The sequence below is a fragment of the Loxodonta africana genome, chromosome 4 (genome assembly GCF_030014295.1).
Source record: "Loxodonta africana isolate mLoxAfr1 chromosome 4, mLoxAfr1.hap2, whole genome shotgun sequence".
Taxonomy (NCBI): domain Eukaryota; kingdom Metazoa; phylum Chordata; class Mammalia; order Proboscidea; family Elephantidae; genus Loxodonta; species Loxodonta africana.
Window position 1 is genome coordinate 48,945,433 of NC_087345.1, and position 22,480 is coordinate 48,967,912.

The 22,480-nt window shown below is 36.0% G+C and overlaps 1 protein-coding gene across 1 annotated transcript in view; it reads right to left on the reverse strand.

Annotated features, from left to right (window-relative positions):
* The window catches only part of LRRIQ1 (leucine rich repeats and IQ motif containing 1), a 213,756-nt gene that overhangs the window by 79,195 nt on the left and 112,081 nt on the right, over positions 1–22,480 (reverse strand). The window contains exons 18-22 of the mRNA XM_064283772.1: positions 16,667–16,756; positions 15,861–15,982; positions 15,216–15,311; positions 14,912–14,994; positions 3,818–3,919 (exon numbers count right to left, since the gene is read on the reverse strand). Coding sequence (XP_064139842.1) covers positions 3,818–3,919; positions 14,912–14,994; positions 15,216–15,311; positions 15,861–15,982; positions 16,667–16,756 — 493 coding nt within the window. The remainder of the gene's footprint in view (positions 1–3,817; positions 3,920–14,911; positions 14,995–15,215; positions 15,312–15,860; positions 15,983–16,666; positions 16,757–22,480) is intronic.

Below are 22,480 nucleotides of genomic sequence, written 5' to 3' on the forward strand. Positions count from 1 at the left end.
CATCACTACTTTGAATTATTCCTAGCATATTTTATATTAGTATGAAAATCAGTAAGTACATCATATACTCATACATAGTATTCTACATGGTATCATAGCCTCATATTTCATAGCACAAGAGAACATAATAGAACACATTACAGAGCTTTCCCCTTTCCAGTTCTGAGATGTGTGTTGATTTAAAGGGCACAATCTAATTATCTCTATTTCTAGGCATTCGTTTTCTAAAATAACAGTCTTTCTAGTTAACAGATAACATCTGTGGAGTTGTTACTGATTTTAGCAGAATTTTCACTCTTCCTATTTAAAAAGCGAACAGGGTTTCAAACTGGTTCAAAGCAGTTCTGTCATGGCCAACGAAGTAAAACCGAATAGACCTAAATTTTTTAAAAATTTAGTTGAACTGGAACTATAACCGGAATGGGAAAAATTACAGGTTGAAGCCCTAGAATGAGAGACTTGGAAGAGTTGTAGTGAGCCCTTTCAGGAGCCTCATGTGTGAGACTGGATTATTGGCAGGACGGTGGAGAGTGATATGCATTTAAAGCAGTATGATGGGCCGCCATCTTTGAGCAGGGTTCCGCTGTTTTTGACTTTGCTCAAAATCCAACAGCCAAGAGATTTGATTGCTATGCAACACATACACTTCCCTTGTTTTTTAAGAGGGAGATTGGGTTTCTAGCAGGGCTTTGACCTGAAATTTTTCCTATTCTGGTCATCGTTCTGGTTTGCTCAAATTTTAAAAATTCAGGTCTGTTCCCGTTCACTTCCTTAGCCATGACTGAAACAGGATGAACTGGGTTGAAGCCCTGAAAGTGAAATAGTAAAGACTGTAACAAGGAATTGAACCCTGATTAAAATCCAAGATTTACTGTATACTGGGGATATATTTTAGTTTTATTAAAATATCAATCCATAAATATTTGTTTCACTATGAAAAATTTCAAATATTAAAAAAAGAGAGAGTGGTAAAACAGCCATATATCAACAACTATTGATTCATTTTGCCAAACTTGTTTTACCTACCTTTATATGTATGCCTTTATTCTATGTAAAGAAAATTCCAAACGCCAGATCTTTCACCTCTACATATTTTAGCAGTCAACCCTAAAAAAAACTTAAATTTGGTGACTACCAAATTCTTCTTTAGTTTAAGATATTACAGAACAGACAAATAAATCTAAATGTGTTGTTGTGTTGCTAACGCTATTGAGTTGGTTCTGACTCAGTAGCCCTACGTACAACAAAACAAAACATTGCCCACTCCTGTGTCATCCTCACAATTGTTATACTTGAGCCCATTGTTGCAGCCACTGTGTCAATCCCTCATTAGGGATTTCTTCATTTTTGTTGACCCTCTACTTTAGCAAGCATGACATCCTTCTCCAGAGACTGGTCCCTTCTGATAACACATCCAAAATATATGAGACAAAGTTATGCCATCCTTGCTTCTAAGGAGCATTCTGGCTGTATTTCTTCCAAGACAGATTTGTTCATTCTTTTGGCAGTCCATGGTATATTCATTATTCTTCACCAACACCATAATTTCATTCTTCTATGGTCTCTCTTATTCACTGTCTAGCTTTCACAATTGAAAACACCATGGCTTGGGTCAGGCGTACCTTAGTCCTTAAAGTGACATCTTTGATTTTTAGTATTTTAATGAGATTTTTTTTGCAGCAGATTTGCCCAGTGCAATGTGTCATTTGATTCCTTGACTGATGCTTCCATGGGTGTTGATTGTGAGTACAAGCAAAATGAAATCCTTGACAACTTCAATCTTCTCTCTGTTTATCCTGATGTTGCTTGTTAGTCCAGTTATGAGGATTTTTGATTTCTTTATGTTGAGGTGCAAGCCATATTGATCTTCATCAGTAAATGCTTTAAGTCATCTTCACTTTCAGCAAGCAAGGCATGTCATCTGCATAATGCAGGTTGTCAATGAGTCTTCCTTCAATCCTGATGCCATGCTTTATTTGATATAGACCAGCTTCTTGGATATGTGCTCATCATACATATTGAATAAGTATGGTGAAAGGATACAGCCCTGACACACACCTTTCCTGATTTTAAACCATGCAGTATCCCTTGTTCTGCTCAAACAACTGCCTCTTGATCTATGTACAGGTTCCTCTTGAGCACAATTAAGTGTTCTGGAATTCCCATTCTTCACAATGTTACCATAGTTTGTTATGATCCACACAGTTGAATGCCTTTGCATAGTCAATAAACACAGGTAAACATCTTTCTGGTATTCTCTGCTTTCAGACAAGAGCCATCAGACATCAACAATTATATCCCTTGTTCCACATCCTCTTCTGAATCCAGCTTGAATTTATGGCAGTTCCCTGTTGCTGCACTGGTGCAACCACTTTTGAATGATCTTTAGCAAAATTTTACTTGCATGTGGTATTAACGATATTGTTCAGTGATTTCCACATTTGGTTGGATCACCTTTCTATGGAATAAGCATAAATATGGATCTCTTGCAGTCAGTTGACCAGGTAGTTGTTTTCCAAATTTTTTTGTATAGACAAGTGAGTGCTTACAGCACTGCATCTGTTTGTTGAAACATCTTAATCAGTATTCAGTCAATTCCTGGAGTCTTGTTCTTTGCCAATACCTTCAGTGCAGCTTCTGCCTTCAGTACTATCAATTTTTGATTATATGCTACCGCCTGAAATGGTTGAACATCAACCAATTCTTTTTGGTACAGTGGTTCTGTGTATTCTTTCCATCTTCTTTTGATGCTTCCTGCGTCATTTAATATTTTCCCCATAGAATCCTACAATATTGCAACTCAAGGCTTGAATTTTTTCTTCAGTTCTTCAGCTTGAGAAACGCCAAGTGTGTTCTTCCCTTTTGGTTTTTGAACTCCAGGTCTTTTCCATTTTTAATTGTGATATGAGTACGCATAAATTCTAGGATTTATTAAAAATGCACAAAGTTTTGAAAATTCTAAATAGCTTTGGGGGCACAGTGGTTAAGGGTTGGGCTGCTAAACAAAACGTTGGCAGTTCAAATTCACCAGCTGTTTACTGGAGACCCTATGGGGCAGTTTTACTCTGTCCTACAGGGTTGCTATGAGTAAGAATTGACTTGATAGCAATGGGTTTGGTTAATTCAAATATATTTAGATACTTTTTTCCTATGAGAAGTTACAATGCAACAGTACACATAAAACTATAAAAAATTTAAAATTAAAAAAACAAAAGGCAAATTTGTTTTATGTCATATTTGCAGCTCTATTACATTTAAATATTTCTGTTTGATAACCTAAGTCCATAACTCTTCTGAATGCTGAAATCAGAAATATAATCTGCCACCTTAATGTGCAAACCCTTCACACCAAAAGTGAGTTTGTTAAGCTGCAAATATTATTTCAAATTCCACTGTATAGTTTATAGTGTTTAATGCAATTCATATACATTGACAGCAAAATAAATATATTGGAATATCATTTTAATATGTGATCTTCATTGCTATAGAAGATGTTTATTTGTTACTACAAAATAAAAACAAAATTAATAACATTGATGATGCAGCATTAGAAGACTTACATATAATTATATAAGTAATTTAAAGTTCATGTAATCACTGATACAAATACTAAATTACCTATGCTAATATATTGTACACTCAATTGCTATTTTAGCTCTAAGAACCGTAATTTAACTTTTACTCAAGTACATTTTATACAAAGCTTTTTACACATGTACCATAGGACTTATTGAGGTTTTTACAAATTTGTTTTAAGTAAAACTTTCAATTCCCATTTATATTTTTACCTTTCTATATTATCTGTGATTAAGCATACCTTCAAAGTAATCTTCTCTTCTGGGCTGTGCCTTCTTTGGTGATTTTGTAACAGAAACTTTACTTTCATTGTTTTTAAATAGTGCTAAGCGCACAGCAGGATCTAGACAAAATGAACAAAACCAAAGTTCAACTCTGGCTCATTCCTGCTCTGAAATGGCTGTATATTTTTTGTGAAGGTGTTAAAAAATAATACCCACTGTATAAGGCCCTATGGAATTGATGACGTTACTTTTAAAAGATTCATAATATGAAAAGGTAACCAATCATTCATACATTATTGGTTATCTCACTAAACACATTAATAACCAATATATAATACAAAGAACAAAAATGCTAATAAAGTGAAAAAATGTATATTCAAATGCTCTAGTTATGACATCATCTTATTCTTTGGGAAGTTGCTTTATTGTTTATTATTTTAGCTTCTTAAATTCCTGATAGTTCTGGTGAAATAAAGCAAAATTTCAATAAATGTAGAACTAGCTAAAAGCTTTTATTAGAGCTTCCCCCTACCCAAACTATAGGCATATGGGATGTAGGATATAGAAACAAGACAATCAATGGGACAAGGAAGAGGTAGAAAGATTATTCTATCAAATTAACAGATGAAAGAGTAGGTTATTTTTTGCCTTAATATATAGTATTTGGATAAAAAGACATATAAATTCTATATGTCTTAAGCTAAGAATATTCTAAATCTGTTAATTTTGCAAAATAGCTAGGATGACTGTAAAGGCAGGGCCCCATGAACTTTTGGCAATGAATGTTGTATGGATTTGAAATTGGGTATTTGATGCAGTTGCATGAAGAAAAAAGGTTTTCGCTTACTGAAGAAGTATAAGAAGAGAAGACAGTAAAGTTACGTACTTACCGGGGCAAAACAAATAGTGAAAGTCATGCAGTTAAAATAGATAAAAACAACAATTCAGGGCAGAACACATTCTCTTAATATTTTATAACATCTGGGAAAAAGTAAGAGATTTTCAGAAGCTCTGAGTAATATCTAGTGCAATAGAATTGACTATGTTAAATGGAAAAATAAGACATTAAATAGCATAAAGCCCAAATTATATATTTTAATTAAATTCTAAAATAGCATGATTTTTAGAATGTGAATTAGAGAAGTAGAAAGAATAGTATTTGCAGAGTTGTTTCTCCAGCATGAGCAATTAAATGGTTGCCTTTAGTTTTCTAGTAACAGTTTATCCTTACTAAGTACGAGTTACATGTTTCACACAGATTATATTTCTCAAGATTAGGGAAAGCATTAGTCAATATTTGGTGATACACTATAATTATATGTGATTCATGGTATTGTAATGCTTGGATATTCTATTTGAATTTAATATGAATATTAAAAAAGCTGTCTATACAGATTTCATAAATATTATAATTATCCAAATAATTACACACACACATATATAGTACATATCTACACATATATAGTATATATATAGGCATGCCAAGAGGAGCATTAGTCAGTCAGGGAAGGAAGATTACCACAGTTTTATGAACAGTGTGAGACCCTGGTAGTGCAGTCGTTAAGAGCTTGGCTGCTAACCAAAAGATCTGCAGTTTGAATCTACCAGCTGCTCCTTGGAAACCCTGTATGACAGTACTATTCTGTCCTCTAGGATCACTATGAGTCAGAATCGACTCGAGGGCAATGGGTTTGGTTTTATTTTTTGTTTGTTTGTTTTTGGTTTATGATCAGTGTGTCACCTTGTAGCCTGCCAACGACACAAGAAGCATCAGAAGATAGAAGGAATACTCAGAGTCACTATACCAAAAAGAACTGGTCGATTTTCAACCATTTCAGGAGGTAGCATATGATCAAGAATCGATGGTACCGAAGGAAGGAGTCCAAGGTGCACTGAAAGCATTGATGAAAAACAAGGGTCCAGGAATTAATGGAATACCAATCGAGATGTTTCAACATATGGATACAGGGCTGGAATTGCTCACTAGTCTATGCCAAGAAATTTAGAAGACAGCTACCTGACCAGCCGACTGGATGAGATCCATATTTGTGCCCTTTTCAAAGAAAGGTGATGCAATAGAATGTGTAAATCACTGAAAAATATCATTAATACCACATGCAAGTAAAATTTTGCTGAAGATCTTTCAAAAGTCGTTCCAGCATCACAGCAACATGGAACTGCCAGAAATTCAAGCCAGATTCAGAAGAGGATGTGGAACAAGGGATATCATTGCTGATACCAGATGGCTCTTGTCTGAAAGCAGAGAATACCAGAAAGATGCTTACCTGTGCTTTATTGTCTATGCAAAGGCATTTGACTGTGTAGATCATAACAAATTATGGAATACTTTGTGAAGAATGGGAAATCCAGAGTACTTCATTGTTCTCATGAGGAACCAGTACATAGATCAAGAGGCAGTCATTGTAAAAGAATAAGAAAATACTATGTGGTTAAAAGTCAGATATGGTGTGCATCAGGGTTGTAGTCTTTCACCATACTTATCCAACTGTATGCTGAGCAAATAATCAGAGAAGCTGGAGTATTTGAAGAATGGGGCATCAGGACTGGAGGAAGACTCATTAACAACCTGCATTATGCAGATGACACAACATGGCTTAAGAGGACTTTGAAGCACTTAATGATGAAGATCAGAGACTATAGCCTTCGGTTTGGATTATACCTTAACATAAAGAAAACAAAAATCTTCACATCTGGACCAAAATCAACATCATGATAAACAGAAAAGACTGAAGTTGTCAAGGATTTCATTTTACTTGGATCCACAATCAACATCCATGGAAGCAGCAGTCAAGAAGTCAAACAGTGCATTGCATTGGGCAAATCTGTCACAAAAGACCTCTTTAAAGTGTTAAAAAGCAAAGACGTCACTTTCAGGACTAAAGTGAGCCTGACCCAAGCCATCCATGGCGTTTGCAATCACTTCATATGCATGCAAAATCTTGGCAATGCATAAGGAAGACTGAAGAAGAATTGATGCCTTTGAATTATGGTATTGGTGAAGAATATTGAATATACCATGGACAGCCAAAAGAATGAACAAATCTGTCTTGGAAGAAGTACAGTCAGAATGTTTATTAAAAGGGAGGATGGCGACACTTTGTCTCACATTCTTTGGATATGTTATCAGGAGGGAACCCTCCCTGGAGAAGAACATCATGCTTGGTAAAGTAGAGGGTCAGCAAAAAAGAGGAAGACCCTCAATGAGATGGGATGATGCAGTGGTTCCAACAGTGGGTTCGAGCATAAGAAGAATCATGAGGATGGCGCAAGACTGGGCAGTGTTTTGTTCTATTGTACATAGGGTTGCTGTGAGTCGGAACTGACTCAATGGCACCTAACAACAACAACCTGATCTTGCCTTTCTATTTGACCTGTTTCCTGGGTAAAGACATTACAATTAGATGGAGCTCGGTTAAGATCCTAGTTCCAACTTTAACTAGTTTTATGACTCCAGCAAAGTGCTCCTTACACCTGCCTCTTCCTCTGTCCAATTTAACACTGACCTTGAAGTAATACTGTGAGAATTAATGAGACAGTTCATGAAAATACCACTGCAAGTAAGACACAAATCTTATCCTGAAAAACAAATAATTCAGTAAGAAAGCAAGGGAATAAGGACACTGTAAGGAGTACAGCTTTTGTTATCTTTTTCTTGCACTATAAAATCAATTTTTGTACGTTTGAGCCTATTTCTCTGAGAATTTCAATGGCAGGTCTATGATTCTTTTTCTTTTTTTTTTTTTGTCTTTGTGTCTTGCCCCCAAACCAAACTTGTTGCCATCAAGTTGACTACACCACATGGAAACCCTATGGGACAGAGTAGAACTGCCCTATAGGGTTTCCAAGGCTATAATCTTTACAGGAGCAGGTTGCTGCATCTCTCTGCTGCGGAGCAGCTGGTGGGCTCAAACTGCGGACCTTTCAGTTGGCGGCCACATGTTTAATTGCTGCTTCAGGGAAGTAGGCATTAAATATATTTCTATAAAATATTTTAAGAAACCCATAGGTAAATAAACTCAGTTCTTACTACGTATGTAGCTTTGTTTTCAACATTATCTCATTTAAGTAACATAATTTTAGTTCAACATTAGAATGTCCTTAAAGTTATTTTTGCCCTGTGTATTCATTTTACATTTTCTACAATCTTAATTTCATTTTAGTTTTTATTGTACTTTAGATGAAGGCTTACAGAACAAATTAGCTTCTTATTAAACAGTTAGTACAGATATTGTTTTATGACACTGGTTAACAACCCCAGGACATGTCAATATTCTCCCTTCTCAACCCTGGGTTCCCTATTACCAGCTTTCCCATGCCCTCCTGACTTCTCATTCTTGCCCCTGGGCTGGTGTGCCCTTTTAGTGTTGTTTTGTTTTATGGGCCTGTCTAAACCTTCTCTGGGACATCATGCTTGGCAGAGTATAGTGTCAGCGGAAAAGAGGAAGACCCTCAACAATGTGGATGGACACAGTGGCTACAACAATGAGCTCAAGCATAACAACGATTGTAAGGATGGCTCAGGACCGGGCAGTGTTCCGTTCTGTTGTGTATAGGGTCACTATGAGTCAGACCCGACTTGATGGCACCTAACAACAACAACAACAACAAATCTTCAGCGAAAGAGTGAATCTCAGGAGTGACGTCATTACTGAGCTAAAAGGGTTTTCAGGGCCCATACTCTCTGGGTTTCTCCAGTCTCTGTCAGGCCTGTAAGTCTGGTCTTTTTTTGTAAGTTAGAATTTTGTCCAGCATTTTCTTCCAGCTCTGTCCAGAGCCCTCTATTTTGATCCCTGTCAGAGTAGTCAGTGGTGGCAGCCAGGCACTATTGGGTTGTACTGAACTCATTCTGGTAGAGGCCATAGTAGTTGTGGTCCATTAGTCCTTTGGATTAATCTTCCCCTTGTGTCTTTTTTCATTCTCCCTTGATCCTGACAGAGTGAGAGCAGTGGAGTATCTTAGATGGCTGCTCATCTCAGACGCTACTCACCAGAGTACAATGTAGAACATTTTCTTTATAAACTATCATATATGCCAATTGAACTAGATGTTCTCCCAGACCATGGTCCCCATAGTCGTCAGCCCAGTAATTCGGTCCCTCAGTTTGGATGTTTCTATGGAGGGTCACTATCAGTTGGAATCGACTTGACGACAATAGGTTTGGGGTTTTTTTTTGTTTTGTTTTTATGGAGCCTCCATGACCTTACTTTGTACAAGTTGTGCTGGATTCCCCAGTACTGTGTATTTTCTTACCTTTCACCAGAGTTACCACTTACCTATTGTCTATACAATTCTAGCTTTACATCACTGGTTTATCTTACTATCATTAACTTTATACATAAAAATCTGGTCATTATTATCCATTTCTGTATGTGTCAAGTACAGTAGTGTTGTAAAAGAAGTTCTATGTTAAGGGTGAATCACTTGCTATATTTCATCATCTTATAAAGAGTACTATTTGCTAATTTGCATTCGCAAATATAAACATATATTTAAATGACTAAAATATGCACATACTTTCATACCAAAACCAAAATAAAAACCCATTGCTGTCAAGTCAATTTCAACTCATAGCACTTTCATATACACTGTCAAATATACTGGTATATTAAGATTTTTATCTCATTGACTTCCGAGTCAGATAATTATTTTTTATTGAACAGCTACTATGTTCTTGGCATGGTATTAGGTTCTGGGAATTCAATGGGGAACAAGTAGAGTCTCTGCCCTTAAGGATATTACTCTTTAAATCAGTTTTCTTATTCTGAGAGCACAATAAAGTCACATTCAATCAAAACTCTTGTTAATTACTTTTGGAAATTAGCAAATAAAAAAAAAATGGACTTCATTTTGCCACAGTTTTGCCTATACTGTTCCCTTTTGGTCCCTCTCTTTAACATTCCTTAGTTACATTATCATTTTTAAAACTGGTCTCCTTGCTTTCCTCTTTTACTATAGCCTATGAACTGCTTTATTCATACTAGAAAGTTAGACTTTCTTAGTTTCTACCGCACTTAATTCTTGGCTATGGATAAACGTTACCAATACGGCCTCAAGCGATTTTTTCATGGAAACAAAATCAAACATTTATTGAATGCTGAGGACATACTTGATACTGTGTTAGGTGTTACAAACAACTACAGAATGATTCTTATCCCTAGTTGTGGCTCTTCCTTCACAACAAAATCAACCTTGTTTGGTTCATCTCGCTCTTCCTTTTCTCTATGAAACTGAATACCCACAAGTAGTATAATCATTGGAAAACCATAATATGTCTTCATCCTTATACTCTTAGCCCTTAAACTTCTTACCAGCTGCTTTCCACCAGAATTTCTACACTCAGATCTCAACCTCCCTGGGGAATGCTGCACATCAAAACCAATCCCCCCCCCACCCCCGCCTTCCACATCCAGCTCTTCTCAGTCTTGCCACCAATTATTGGCACCACCTCTAGGTTATTGGCCCTGCATGTTTTTAATAAACCAGTAACCCTCAACTTGCAGCTGATGTTCTTCACTGCAGTACAGAACTCTAAACTTCCCTGAGCACCTGCTAAATCCCAACACAGATCAGCAAATTCTGAAACTACTTCTGTGCATGAGGCAACAGTAAAAACAAAACAAACTACAAAAACAGGACAGTTAATACTGATTCATATTTATGTCCATCATGAGGGAGATCATAACTACTAAATAGGAATAGCAACAATCAGAACCCAAATCCAAACTTTAAATCATGGTAACTCCTCATCTGCACTTCTAATCAATTGCACCTTCTTTTTATCTTCTTCTTTTAAAAGAAGATGGCCTCGCACCAATAAAAGTTACCAATACTTAACCTCACCTAATGGCTGCCCACACTGCAGGTTTCCTGAGCTACTGGCTTCCTCATTCATTGCTTTTCTCAGTAGTATTCCTCCTCTAGCTGCAACTGACACCATCATGCTCCACTTTGTTAAATTAATTGACCCCCTGCCTTTTGCCCTATCTTCACCCTCAAAAAAAAAAAAAAAAAATTTTTTTTTTTCACTCTCACCTTAAATCAAATATCTTTGGCTCATACCCTTGGCTAGTACAAATATGCGCAAGATATAACCCCAGACCCAATACCGCTGAGTCGATTCGGACTCATAAAAAAAAATAGCACCCCTATAAGCAGGAAATATCAAGTGCTTGGTGCCCAGCAACTTGCTTTAAGGTGGAATGAATTTTCCACAGATAAATGCTGAATTAGAGCTTCCATACTTCAGCATTTGTGTCCCATCTCCTTAAGGATCGCTGCTTTATTAGATTGCAGGAAGTTAATTTAAAAGTTTCCCCTAGTCGCTATGACTCTGAACGGACTCAACTGCAATGGGTTTGGTTGAGTCCTATTCTTTGACGCCGCTTCTCCTTCTCCCCGATTCCCACAGAGCAGGTTAATGTCACAGCTGTTTTATGGACAATGTTGCCCTCTAGTGGCTTGAAACTTTCAAGTTGTAAATCGTCCTATGTAAGATTTCTTTCTCCATGTATATGGAAGATTTTTTTTTTTTTTTTATGTAAGAATTGTTAATTAACTCATTAAGTAGTTTGTAACAGAATTTAAGAAACTCTGGTGGTAGCGGTTAAGAGCTACGGCTGCTAACCAAAAAGCCGGCAGTTCAAATCCACCAGCGCTCCTTGGAAACCCTACGGGGCAGTTCTACTGTGTCCTGTAGGGTCTCTATGAGGTGGAATCCCCTCGACGGCAATGGGTTTTCGGTTTTGGTAGCAGAATTTAAATATTTAAAACATTGTTTTATTTTATTCCAGAAACCAAATCTACGGCCGACGAGTAGATTTCAACTCATAGCGACTCTACAGGGCAGAGCAGAACTGTCCCATAGGGTTTCAAAGACTGTAAATCTTTGCGGAAGCTGACTGCACATGTTTCTCCCCTGAAATGGCTGGTGGGTTTGAGCAGTGACCTTCCGGTTAGCAGTTGAGCATTTTAACCACTAAGCCACCGGGGATCCCTTTTTATTTCATTCGTGAGTAAAAAATTTAAATTATAGCCATTATTTTAGACAGACTTAAATAAGTTAATAACATATCACAGATTGATAAAAGTAAAAGACTGAGGGAAGTACTAGAAAATTCTCTAGGCTACAGGAAGAAAATCCAAGGCGGAATCTTAAATGACTTGCTCACAGCTACAAAATGACGTTAAGTGCTGCATCATCAAGCCACTAGAAGGAAAACAAAATGCGGTAACTGAAGAGGATCCCACTGCTTTTCTTTTTGATGTTTTTCACCTTTAATCTTACCTTGAATGTTTCACATCTGCATGTGTGTTGTGAAAGAGAATGAGGGAAAAAGAGTGCAGGATTTAAAGCTCATCATAAACTATTCAAATTTTAAAGAAAAAAAAGGTTTGGTTTCATCCATCCATTATTTTGATAAAACAAAGGCAAAACAAAAATTCAACACAAAACCCACTGCCCTCGAGTCGATTCCGACTCACAGCGACCCTATTGTACAGAGTACAACTGCACCATAGAATTTCCAAGGAGCGCCTGACAGATTCAAACTGTCGACCTCTTGGTTAGCAGCCGTAGTCCTTAACCACTACGCCACCAGGGTTTCCATAGACATACAAAAGCCTTAGACAGTAGTAAGAATGTAATTCTGTTTACTATCATGTTATTAGAGTAATAATCCCCATACCCCATCCCCATAAGAATTATATAATTGCCATTTAGGATTTTTAACTAGCAGTTCATGCTGAATGACCTCTATCAAAATGTGAAGTTTAAGATGTGGGTTGTAACTTGGATATTCTTTTTCGTATGTTACCCTATCATGCCCCTTGTGATTAATAAAAGGAGATTTAATTTTTGCCTAATAATAATTATATCTAAATTTTGGCCATTATAGTAATGATTTTTATGCGTAAGTCAATATTCGTTAAGGAGCCCTGGTAGCACAATGGTTAAGCCCTTGGCTGCCAACCGAAAGGTCAGCAATTCCAACCCACCAGGTGGCTCTGTGGAAAAAAAGACCTGGCCATCTGCTCCCATAAAGATTTACAGCCTAGAAAACCCTATGGGACAGTTCTACTCTGTCCTACAGGGTCATTATGAGTCAGAATCAACTTGATGGCACCGAACAACAGCAATATATATCCCCTACAGAACCCTTTGTTAAAACATATTACTTACTATGCTAATTTATAAAAAAATGTACCCAGCCTACAGAGCAAAACAAACAAACAAAAACCCTCTGTTACAAGAATTAGCAAGAGAGATCTGTATAACCCCAGAAACAGATTCATAAGGGAAGTCTATCAAGGGAAGCTATTGTAAAAGCTGTACATATCTAAAAGAAGGAAACCTAGCAAAATTTCTTGAACATAAATCTTGTTGGTTACTATCAGCTCTTACTCGTGGAGACCTTAAATAAATAGGTAATAATTATTTGTTGAACATTTATTGAATCAGTTCTTAAACCACTTGTGATATTTGACCTTGTCCCAGGAGTTTCAGAAACTATTATTGTTCTCAGAACAAGTATTCAAAGAATGTTTATTGATAGGGTAGAAGATGAGTAGAAATATATATCAAAGTAATTAAAGAGTTTATCAACCTACCCTGATTTACTGTACTAGATTCCAAATCCCCAGGGCTGAAATAGAGTCTCATTGTTGTTAGGGATTTGGAGTTAAAATTTCACCAGGGTAACCGCCACATGGCAGGTAGCTCACAGAGAGAGCCCTGAGGCACATAATAAAAAAAAAAAAAAATAGGAGTTTACCAAACAATTAAGAGTACTGCGGGAGCACAGAGTAACTTGGAAAAAAACAGCATTTATGTTCATCTTAAAAATGTTTAAAATGTCAATATTTTAAGGCTGAAAAACTTTTTGTACACGACAAAAATATATAATTATTTCAAAAAGATAAAAGAAAAAATTAAAACATCATTAACAGCAAAGAAGGAAGGTTGAACATTTCTAAATGTAAAAATTAATCACCAATAATTTCCCAATGTCTAGTAAGTACTGGGCCAACAAATATCATTTATTCCTGGGAAACTAAGACTATTTTGGCTATTTTTATTTCTGTTTAATACACACACACACACACGTGTCCTTAGAAGGCTGCTATGAAGTGATCCTTAAGACTAATAAACAGAAAAATGAAGATGAAAATAAGTTTCTTGCAAACTTCTTTGTATGCTTACTTAAGCTAGAGCTATAAGTATACATTTCTTGCTCCTCTTAGGAATAATGATACCTTTATGGAGACATTACACTGACAGTAACATCTTTATAAAAGAAACTAATAAGCAAAAAAAAAAAACCTCAAAACATTAAAAATTAGATCACATTACTTGTACTGAGCCTATGAATTCATGAGTAAATATATATAAGGTTTTTATAAAGTTGTTACATTTATAAAAACTATAAACTATAGGAAAAATCCAAATCATTTTAATAGTTTTAATTAGAGACATAATATCATAATAACCTGCTATTTCTTGCCCTGACTTCTATAAACTACTCCACATAGTAAGTAATTATACTAGAATGATTAGAGATGCCCAAAGAAAGACAATTAGGAAGAGCAGCCTGGCAAGAGGGATAGAAGAAAAGAAGCCTTTAAACATTTCTCAGATTCTGCAAAATGATAAAAGACATTGTGCTCCTTTTCCAAGAAGTCAAGTTGCAAAGTCTTCAGAGTTAATATCTATGCAACTGATGAAGTTATAGAAACGGTTTATTGAACAAAGCAATTTAAAAACACACAAAGGAATAGGCACATGAAGCAGATGCTCTTTAGAATCAACACTCTGCAAACTCAAAGAGCCTAGAAACAAATTATAACACAGTTCTCAGTACATAATACATACAATAACCAATGGCAAAGTAGATATGAAAGAAGGGACTGAAAATGGAATTTAGGTCTACAACAAATCACTTAACATAATAACATAATTTTCCCTAAGTTTTTTTTTCCTCCGAGTCATTGCTGTAGGTGTATTCATACTGACATATTAACTACAATATGTCTTAAAGGAACTGATCTTCAACATCACACATGCATGGTTAGTACTAAGAGCACTGATTACCCACCTTTTTTTCCCCTTAACTTCTTTGATTTCATTTTCTGAGCTCTTTTCAGCATTTGCTGAGCAGTAGAAATATCCTTGAAGCCCCTATTAAAAGATTAAATTTAATAAAGGTGAAACAAATACATATAAACATATATATCTGGATTATATCATACTAAAATAAATTAGGATTTCTATTTAGGAAACTTTAACTGAATCAGATGATAAGTTTTTTAAAAAAAATTGATAAGGTTATTCTTTGAAATCTTAAACAATATAGTAGTCTCTCAATTTCTTAGTTTTTTAGTGTAAAATAGATCACATACCATTCTTCTGAAATTTTTTCTTCTCTTCCAGATTTTAGCAAACTTTTTCTACTGGTCTTTGATTCAGGTGTCCAAGATAAAGTTCTGTTTTCTGATCTGGCAATAGGAAAAAAAAAAAAAAGCTTTAATTGAGTCAACACAGGTATATTAGCACTTTTAAAACTGCAAGCTGTTTATGTGGTTTCAAACATGGAAATAAAACCCACTTAAGTTACAGAAAAATCTTTATCTTGAAGAGTAATAAAAGTCTGCTATTAATTTTAAATGTTTACATTTCATTTACTTGAAGCATATTTCAATCCTTTTATCAAAAGGAATGCAGCGTTGAATTTTTTATTTTAATCCTTATCTCTTCCTATACAGAAGTATTCAAAGGTTCACTTTTTGTCCAGACAATTAATTTCATGGTTTCACTGACATTTAAGAATTTCAGTTGCTTTACTGTACCTACCTGTCACATTTTGTTACACTAAAAACTCCGTAAAATCATTCTGATATTTTCAACAGTAGATGTTCTTCCATCTTCTAAACACATAAATTCAGGCTTTTTTTTTTTTTTTTAATCATTTTACTACATACTTTCGGAGAGAATGTAATACTCTTGTCATTCCTGGGTAGATCCTCTAGAAGAATAATTTAGCTTACCTGCTACTGAGTTGTGTGTGTTCTGGTGAGAACACATTTTCTTTCTCATTGCACAGCCATGCTTGAGCTGGATGACTTAGTAAATTAAGTGAAGTGTCATCATATTTTAAGGTTCCAGAGTACTTAACAGAAAAAAAAATGCCAGGTGAATAAGTACAACGTAAATTTAAAAATTCTAGCATTTATATTATATTACATTTACATGTATATCACCGAGTAGCCTTCTAAAGCAATACTCATTATAAAAATTTTAAATTGTAATAAAATAAAATTTAGGATATACATACATAATATCCTTTGATGTAGTGGCAAGAGATATCTTTTTTTGGTATAGTTTGTATATACAAGATGATTAATTGCAAAGATCCAAAAAAAGAGCTTAGAAAATAAAAACTTCAAAGATTATCAAATAAATAACAGATATTGCAGTTCATTGACCTCTGACTGAGACTCTTCAGCTGCTGCCCTCTTAATGCGTCTTTTTGTGTTTTGAAAGTGCTGTCAACTAGTGATTTTAGTCTACTGCCAAATATGCAGCTGAAGCATATCATTTTTTTTTATTCTTTTTTGCTACTGTGAAATAAAGTGTTGAAAGAAATCCAAAATAAAGAAAAAAAAAAAATTAGAAGCGAATGAAAAGAAAAGCTACATGAAAAATTACATCTGGGGATGAGGAGGAAGTCAGGGGCTTCTAAAAGTAATTGTGTTTTTCAAGTCAATATATTATATTAGTAATCACTGCAGCATAGCATAACCTTCAGAAACGAGGAAAGACCGAGCACCAAGAAGGTTCCCTGACATGTTACCTTTGGCCAGGGCGGCTGGTCTGCTAGTAGCTGTGTTTGTGAAGGGAAGCGGGTGGGATCTAAAGCTAGCCGTTCTTTCTCTAAGGCAGCCTGCACAAATAACAACATGAAGATGTACAAAATTTAGGGTTGGTAAGTTTAATGAAGTCTCTCTCAAACCATCCTATATACCACATATATTAAGAGACTACATCAGAATTTTGATTTACAAGAAAACTTGCTCTCTGCGATTGTAAGATATTAAGAGTCTCTTTGATGCAAACATGCTAAAAAATGGGATGACTTTCCATCCTCAAGTCCTGGATAAAAGAACTTGAGTGCTATAAAAAACAAGCGATGCCGATTGTATGACTCCTTGTTCAGTATATTTCACTGTTTGGTAACTATGACTCTGAGGCAACTGTAGACATAACAAATGAAAAAGATATTTTGTCTCTTTACAATGCAAATTATAATATCAAACCATATTATTCAACATTACATTATTTCAATATACCAGTATCATTTTTTCTATAAGCACTGTCTATCAGATAGTGTTTCTTAATTTTTTTCAAATTTTTGCAAGTTTTCTGAATAGAAAGTATTTTGTAGCGATAAATAAAACAATATAAGAAACATGACTCCTTATATCATCTGTATTTAATTCAACTGTTTAAATGATAAAAATATGTATTTAAATTTCAATTTTGAAGTTTTTCCATTTTAAATCTTTTTCTCTAAATCTTAAAATAGCTTTCTTCCACTTATGGAATTTTCAAACTTACTATATTCTTCTACAGTGGAACTGTACTAGTCATCCAAGCATCGTATAATTTAGGATATAACGATCTAAATTTTATTTCCTTAGATTATTAATGTGGTCTAGAATAAACTTCTGTGGTCTATAATATTTTTTGAATCTTTATAAAAAAAAAATCACAGATTATCAATGAATCTGTTTTTCTATAAAGGTCCTAAAATGATCAAACATATTTATGATTTTAAAACTAGAATGATTACATTCTGAGGTAATGCAATTTTCTACTTACAAAACTTCAGTGTTCACTGTTTTGTGGCAACCTTTGGGAAGATCATTTAGGATGGCAGGACTGACAAATCCTGACTACAAGCTAGCAGTGCAATGACACACTTTTCCTTACAACATTGGGTCTTTGAAAATTTAACCAAACTCCTATTATTTGAATATCTATGTGAATAGGATACCTCTACCTAGTTGTTTGGGGCCCTGGTAGCACAGTGGTTAAGAGCTACGGCTGCTAATCAAAAGATTGGCAGTTCAAATCCACCAGCTGCTCCTTGGAAACCTTACACAGTAATTCTACTCCATCCTGTACGGTCACTAGGAGTCGGAATCGACTTGATCGCAACTGGCTTGGCTTGACTCAGTTGTTAGGAACATCGTCAGAGTTCTTCTAGGTAGGGATTATTTACATACACCACAGATGAAATTAGAGAAAATGCTCAATTACTTTGAAAAATATGCAGAGAGTTAAAAAAAAAATGAATGGAACATATAATAAGAAATTGTGAAAACAATGCTCCAAATGAGTTATTATATTCATCTCTAATGTATACTATGAATGAATTGACACAGTGGCTGCAACAATGGGCTCAAACACAGCAATAACTGTGAAGATGGTGCAGGATCGGGCAGTTTTTGTTCCATTGTACATAGGGTGACTATGAGATGGAACTGACTTGATGGCGCCTAACAACAACAACATAGTATATATTTATAAAGTTTTAGTTTAGAAGTATCAGCATCTGGTTTAAGAATTGCTATTTGATACAATATTGTGAACAGGATTCAGGTTGGTTTTTTTTTTTTTCATTCTTTCTTTTGTCTGATAAAAGATAGGACGATCCAAGGGAAGATCAAGGCTCAGAAATCCTGGTGGCATAGTGGTAAAGAGCTACAGCTATTAACCACAGGGTCGGCAGTTCAAAACCACCAGGTGCTGCTCCTTGAAAACCCCATGGGGCAGTTCTAATCTGTCCCATAGGGTCACTATGAGTCAGAATCGACTTGATGGCAATGAGTATCATCAAGTCAGTATTCTTAATCTGGTGAAAAGTGCTAAAGTCTGGTGAAGAGATGTGAAGGGGGGAATATCACAAAAGTCAATGTGCCACCTGATAAGTGACTGTAAAAAAGAATCGGCCTTGCCAGGCAAGGACCCTGACTTTTACACTGATTTTACATAGACAAGCAACTTTATTATTTTTTTCTTAAACACCTGCGAAACCGTCACCTTTTTATATTGTTTGAGATAGCAGCTGTTTTCTCTCTGCAACAGGACAAGCTCTCACAAAGCATGTGACTTCTTTGTGAGATCACACAGACTTCGATGAGGTCCCTTTTTTGGAAAGCCCACATCAAGTCTAGGGCAAATTTTAGGGCTTTCAACTGACATCTAAAAATGTATAAAACCTTAAAAATAGTTTTTGTTGGTTTTGAATGAGAGGCCAAAAACTTTTATAAGTTTCCAGAACAATTTTTTAACCACAATCTTTTCCCAAAATTTCTAGAAGCATACAGGGAAGTTTAATATAAAATACTAAAGATGCTTTCAGTAATTACATAGTCACAACAAAAAAATATTACCAAGACCACTGATTTATATGAATTCAAGTTTATTAATATCAAGTATATTTGGCAGTACCTAGAATGTTGGAGAAAAAATAATTTCAGGAGGAATTGGCCAAGAGTTATAAATATACCACTGTTTTTAAAAATGTATGTTAATATATCATAGTTACTACTGAACATTTATACAAATTTCACTTATTGCTCAAGAAGACCTTCTGTTCAGATTTTCCTTAACTTACAACTCAGGATCTAGAAGACTTCTGTTTACTGTAAGAACTATATCAAATTTACTTATATATAAAACTGAACTTGAACTTGGATAAATTTGTAACTGTGTGTTTACAGTTGAACATCTGATTAGATATACCTATATTCGGCTTTTGATCAGAAAAGAAATAATTCTACTAGAATCCAGCTTTGACTAGAAAGTACAGCTATTATAAAGAGGAGCTACAAATAACCCGTTTTTTGTGTGTATGTATATGCAAACATTTCCATGCCATCTAATATAATCTTTTCCTTGACACATGAAGACACTAGGACCGGACTTGCCCTAAGCCACAAGTCAGTGGCTTCTGGGTATCAAACAGTGACTCCAGAGCTGAAAGTTGCCCACCTTAAAACATTTTTCCCACTTATCAAAAATTATTATTGTAATTTTTAAAAAATTTATTATAGGTGCTAGATGTTGGGAAACAAGTCTCCATAACCCATTCTAGAGTGAATTATTTTTCACGTTTAATTTTTGTTCATTTATTATTTTTTCATTAATGGAATACATGCTGAATCACTGAGTGTATATGAATTTTTGGTAAGTAATATGGATTTTGAATAATATTATGTGGGACACATATGTCCCTCTGGACTCTGGGGGTAGGATTGTGGGATGAGAAACGCAACTTCCCAATAACACACAGGAACCTAGAAATATACTTACAAGGCTTATCTTTCTGTACAAAAGCCAAAAGAGACAAAAGTTTTGCAGAATCACACCGCCAGGATGCACCACCTCATACCAAAAAAACAAAAAACCAAACCTGTTGCCATCAAGTCAATTCTGGCTTATAGCGACCCTATGTACAATACCCTATAAAAACAGTAATTTGTGGCACATGCCTGTTTCTTCAGTTTCAAACATTTACACAGGTCCCCACCTGCTGGCAGCACACACTATCAGTGGAAAACCAAGTTCCCAAGAAACCCCAGAGGTGGAAATGTAAGTGGGACATATATATTCCCCTGCTCTTGAAAGGGATATGTATCTCACATTTCTACACATCTTGTGACACCTTTTTTTCCAGACTTGTTTTCAAGGATATCTGCATAGCTAACAGCCTTGAAATATAGAGACAGCGTTTCCCTCTGGGTTGAAGCATGCCATCCCATGTAGACTCACGGGGGTTTGAAGATACCTGTATTCAAATATTAGAGTTTGCGCAGGTTCACAGTGGAGGAGGGAGAGAAAGTGGCCTTTGGAGTGGGGCACTTTATGCCCTCTTCATGTACTGTTGTTGTTACATTTACTTTCTCTTCCCATAAGCGACAGAAGGATTACCTCAAGAGGCAAGAACTGTAGGCAGATAAGCTCCAGGAGGACAAATTCCCCTGTCATTTGCTAACAAGACTTCACGTTTGTGCCTCTACCTTCTGATGTCTAAAGTTTTCACGATATAAACGACATCCCGTTTGTTGGCAGATCAAAATTGTATGTGGATTATATTTCAATTTAAAAAAAAACATTAGTCTCATTTGCCGTAATAGAGTTATCACACCTCTGCCAGCCAGAGTGGCTGATAAATCAAGCAAAATTCAAACCCCTGCTCGTCAAGCAAATTTTCTTGGGACTATGTGGAGGATTCAGAATATTCAGTCTCTCCACTACCAAAATATATATATATATATATATCCATTACCGTCGAGTTGATTTCAACTCATAGCAACCCTGTAGGACAGAGTAGAACTGTTCCATAGGGTTTCCAAGGCTGTAAATCTTTACTGAAGCAAACTGCCACATCTTCCTCCCACAGAGCAGCTGGTGGGTTTGAACCACCAACCTTTTGGTTAGCAGCCACATGCTTAACCACTGCGCGACCAGGACTCCTGTCCCTCCAGTAGCCAAGGAAAAACTGCTGTCTCTCCAGCACTTCTTTACTAAAAATGAGGCCCAGCACTTTAGTAGACCTCGTGGGTACTGGAGACAATACAAGTCTCTGTGACTGATCATTTTGCTGATTGGAGCTTCTGCCTCTGACAAGAGAGACGGCCTCCATCTGGAAGCTCCCTTGGGGTTTTGGACTTACAGCCTCCCTGATACAGCTACCAGTCATGCTACTTTTGAAAAACAGCTATAAGTTTGCAACTAAACTCTTGTGACTCTTTGGCCAGATATTTCTATTTTGGGTGGGTCAACTCAGATTCAATGACTAACAGGATGGGAAATTCCCCCAAAGCCTCAGTTGTCAAATGGAAAAAGAAACAAACAAAACAACAACAAAAAATGCAGCTGCCCTGGCCCCAGCGGCATCTCAGCTTTATATGAAAAAATGGCAGCTGTACGTCTGGCAGCTGCATTTTTTGTTGTTGTTTTGTTTGTTTCTTTCTGGGGTAAATTTTATCGTCTCTGCACTGCCTGAACCAAAGCTGTAGGCTCGGTGGAGTCCTCAATTCACCCAAGTTTTCCTAAAAGGCTGGGCCTGTTTCAGGAATTTTCTGCTAAGCTGAAACTGACTGAATCTTGGACTGTTGTCAATGTTTTAACAGTTTGGTTTACCATTTGGAAAACTACAGGTTAGCAGATTAAAGATACCCCTTTTTGGGACCTCAAACAGTAGAAACCAAATGCAGCTGCTTATAGAATGTTCTGGATACACATACGGATGCCCATAGCAAGGGCCCATTCCCTAAAGAGAATGACTGAAATCATGTCACTGATGGAGCGTGACTCTGTTTCTGATTCAAAGGCTTCCAATGCATGTCACCTGACACCTGAAAAATGTACCCATTTATCTGGTGCTGGAGGAGGTCCCATCACACAAATGTTACCTCTACTTGTTCCAGATAAATTGACTACATCACGCCTTCAACCTCTTATCATTGTTGACACTTTTTTAGATTATCAATCAGCTGACTTTGGCCACATAACTGTGGCCCTACATCAATTCTGTTTTCCAGACCATTTGCAGTCTGATAATTATGCACCTTTTATCAAAAACACTACCCAACAA